The 1,373-nt window shown below is 41.7% G+C and overlaps 1 protein-coding gene across 1 annotated transcript in view; it reads right to left on the reverse strand.

Moving 5' to 3' along the window:
- The window catches only part of LOC101854403 (somatostatin receptor type 2), a 76,637-nt gene that overhangs the window by 5,514 nt on the left and 69,750 nt on the right, over positions 1 to 1,373 (reverse strand). Inside the window, exon 3 of the mRNA XM_005095603.3 lies at positions 276 to 448. Within this exon, the coding sequence (XP_005095660.1) occupies positions 276 to 448 (173 nt within the window). The remainder of the gene's footprint in view (positions 1 to 275; positions 449 to 1,373) is intronic.

The raw sequence follows: 1,373 nt of genomic DNA on the forward strand, positions 1-1,373 counted from the left end.
GAAGAAGAAGAAGAAGAAGAAGAAGAAGAAGAAGAAGAAAAAGAAGCAACAACAACAACAACAACAACAACAACAACAACAACGACAACAACAACAACAACAACAACAACAACAACAACAACAACAACGACAACAATAACGGCAACGACAGCAACAACAACAACTAGTGCATCATTTTACAGCGCATATTCACGCTCTACATCATGCTATATTCGTTTTACAACTATTATTTTCCCAGAAGACCCAAGAGAACCGACCACCCAGAGGTCACTGACCTGTCCACAGCGATGATGACCAGGACACATCCTGAGGTGATGGCTGTACCCAGGGCGACATAGGACGTGAACACACAGGCTGCCATGAAGCTCGGGCAATAGGGGTGCAGGGTGATCGCGAGAAGCGTCGGCCAGGCCAGGAACAAGTTGCACAGATCCAACACCGCAAGCATCTGAGGATATGTGAGGGAGGCATCGTGGTGAAATCAGGTGCTCTCCAAAACAATGAAATCAAAGAAAGGTTCAGCAATGTTTTGATCGAATTTGAGTTGCTTCACTCAACACCTCGGCACCTTTGTGCTTTCTTGTCGTATCTCCATCTGTTAACAGTGAAAACGTGACGACTTCTTAAGCTCATTCCTTGTTATGAACTGTTTGCAGTGTTATTAAAAATAGAGATTCGACAAGAAGGCACTGAGGTCACGACCTATTGTGTCCATTTATAGTCTAATTTCTGAGTGGATTTTTACCGAAACACATTGATTAACAGAACAAAAAAGGACACTCAAGCTACGGAAATCACCAAACTTTGATGATCATTTTATCAATAAATTTACTCTGAAACCAGGCGACTTTCAACTGCATTTCTTCATCGAAAGCAAGGCAAATGAACAAACTTTAAGACGACACCATGCACACAAAATATGACGAGCACCTGATTCCACCGCGTCTGGACACAATTGAAGTCTGCAGTTTTAATGTATGCTTCCCGGGAAGCCGAGAATGCCCTTGGGTATTCTAGGGTCTGCTGGGTAATAATTTAGAATGTAAACTTCAAAGACTTTGCACATACAAATGCTATTCATTATTATTATATCATCATCATCAGCAGCAGCAGGCAACAGCATCAGCATTATATTATTATTATTAAAGAGAGGGAGAGAGGGAGGGAGTCTTAGAACAAAAACGAACTTTACTTTCCTAATATTAATGTACTGATTGCTAATCCAATGTCCTGAGGGAGAAATTATTTAAGCTCATGTTCACAAATACCTCATTTTGTGTTTGGGGGGGGGGAGGGGGGGTGTCGCTTATTGACAAAAGTGGAGAATAAACGGAACGACGAGAAAATGAACCATCTGCTGTAATCGAAAACTC

Source organism: Aplysia californica, unplaced genomic scaffold (genome assembly GCF_000002075.1).
Source record: "Aplysia californica isolate F4 #8 unplaced genomic scaffold, AplCal3.0 scaffold00108, whole genome shotgun sequence".
In the NCBI taxonomy this organism is placed as follows: domain Eukaryota; kingdom Metazoa; phylum Mollusca; class Gastropoda; order Aplysiida; family Aplysiidae; genus Aplysia; species Aplysia californica.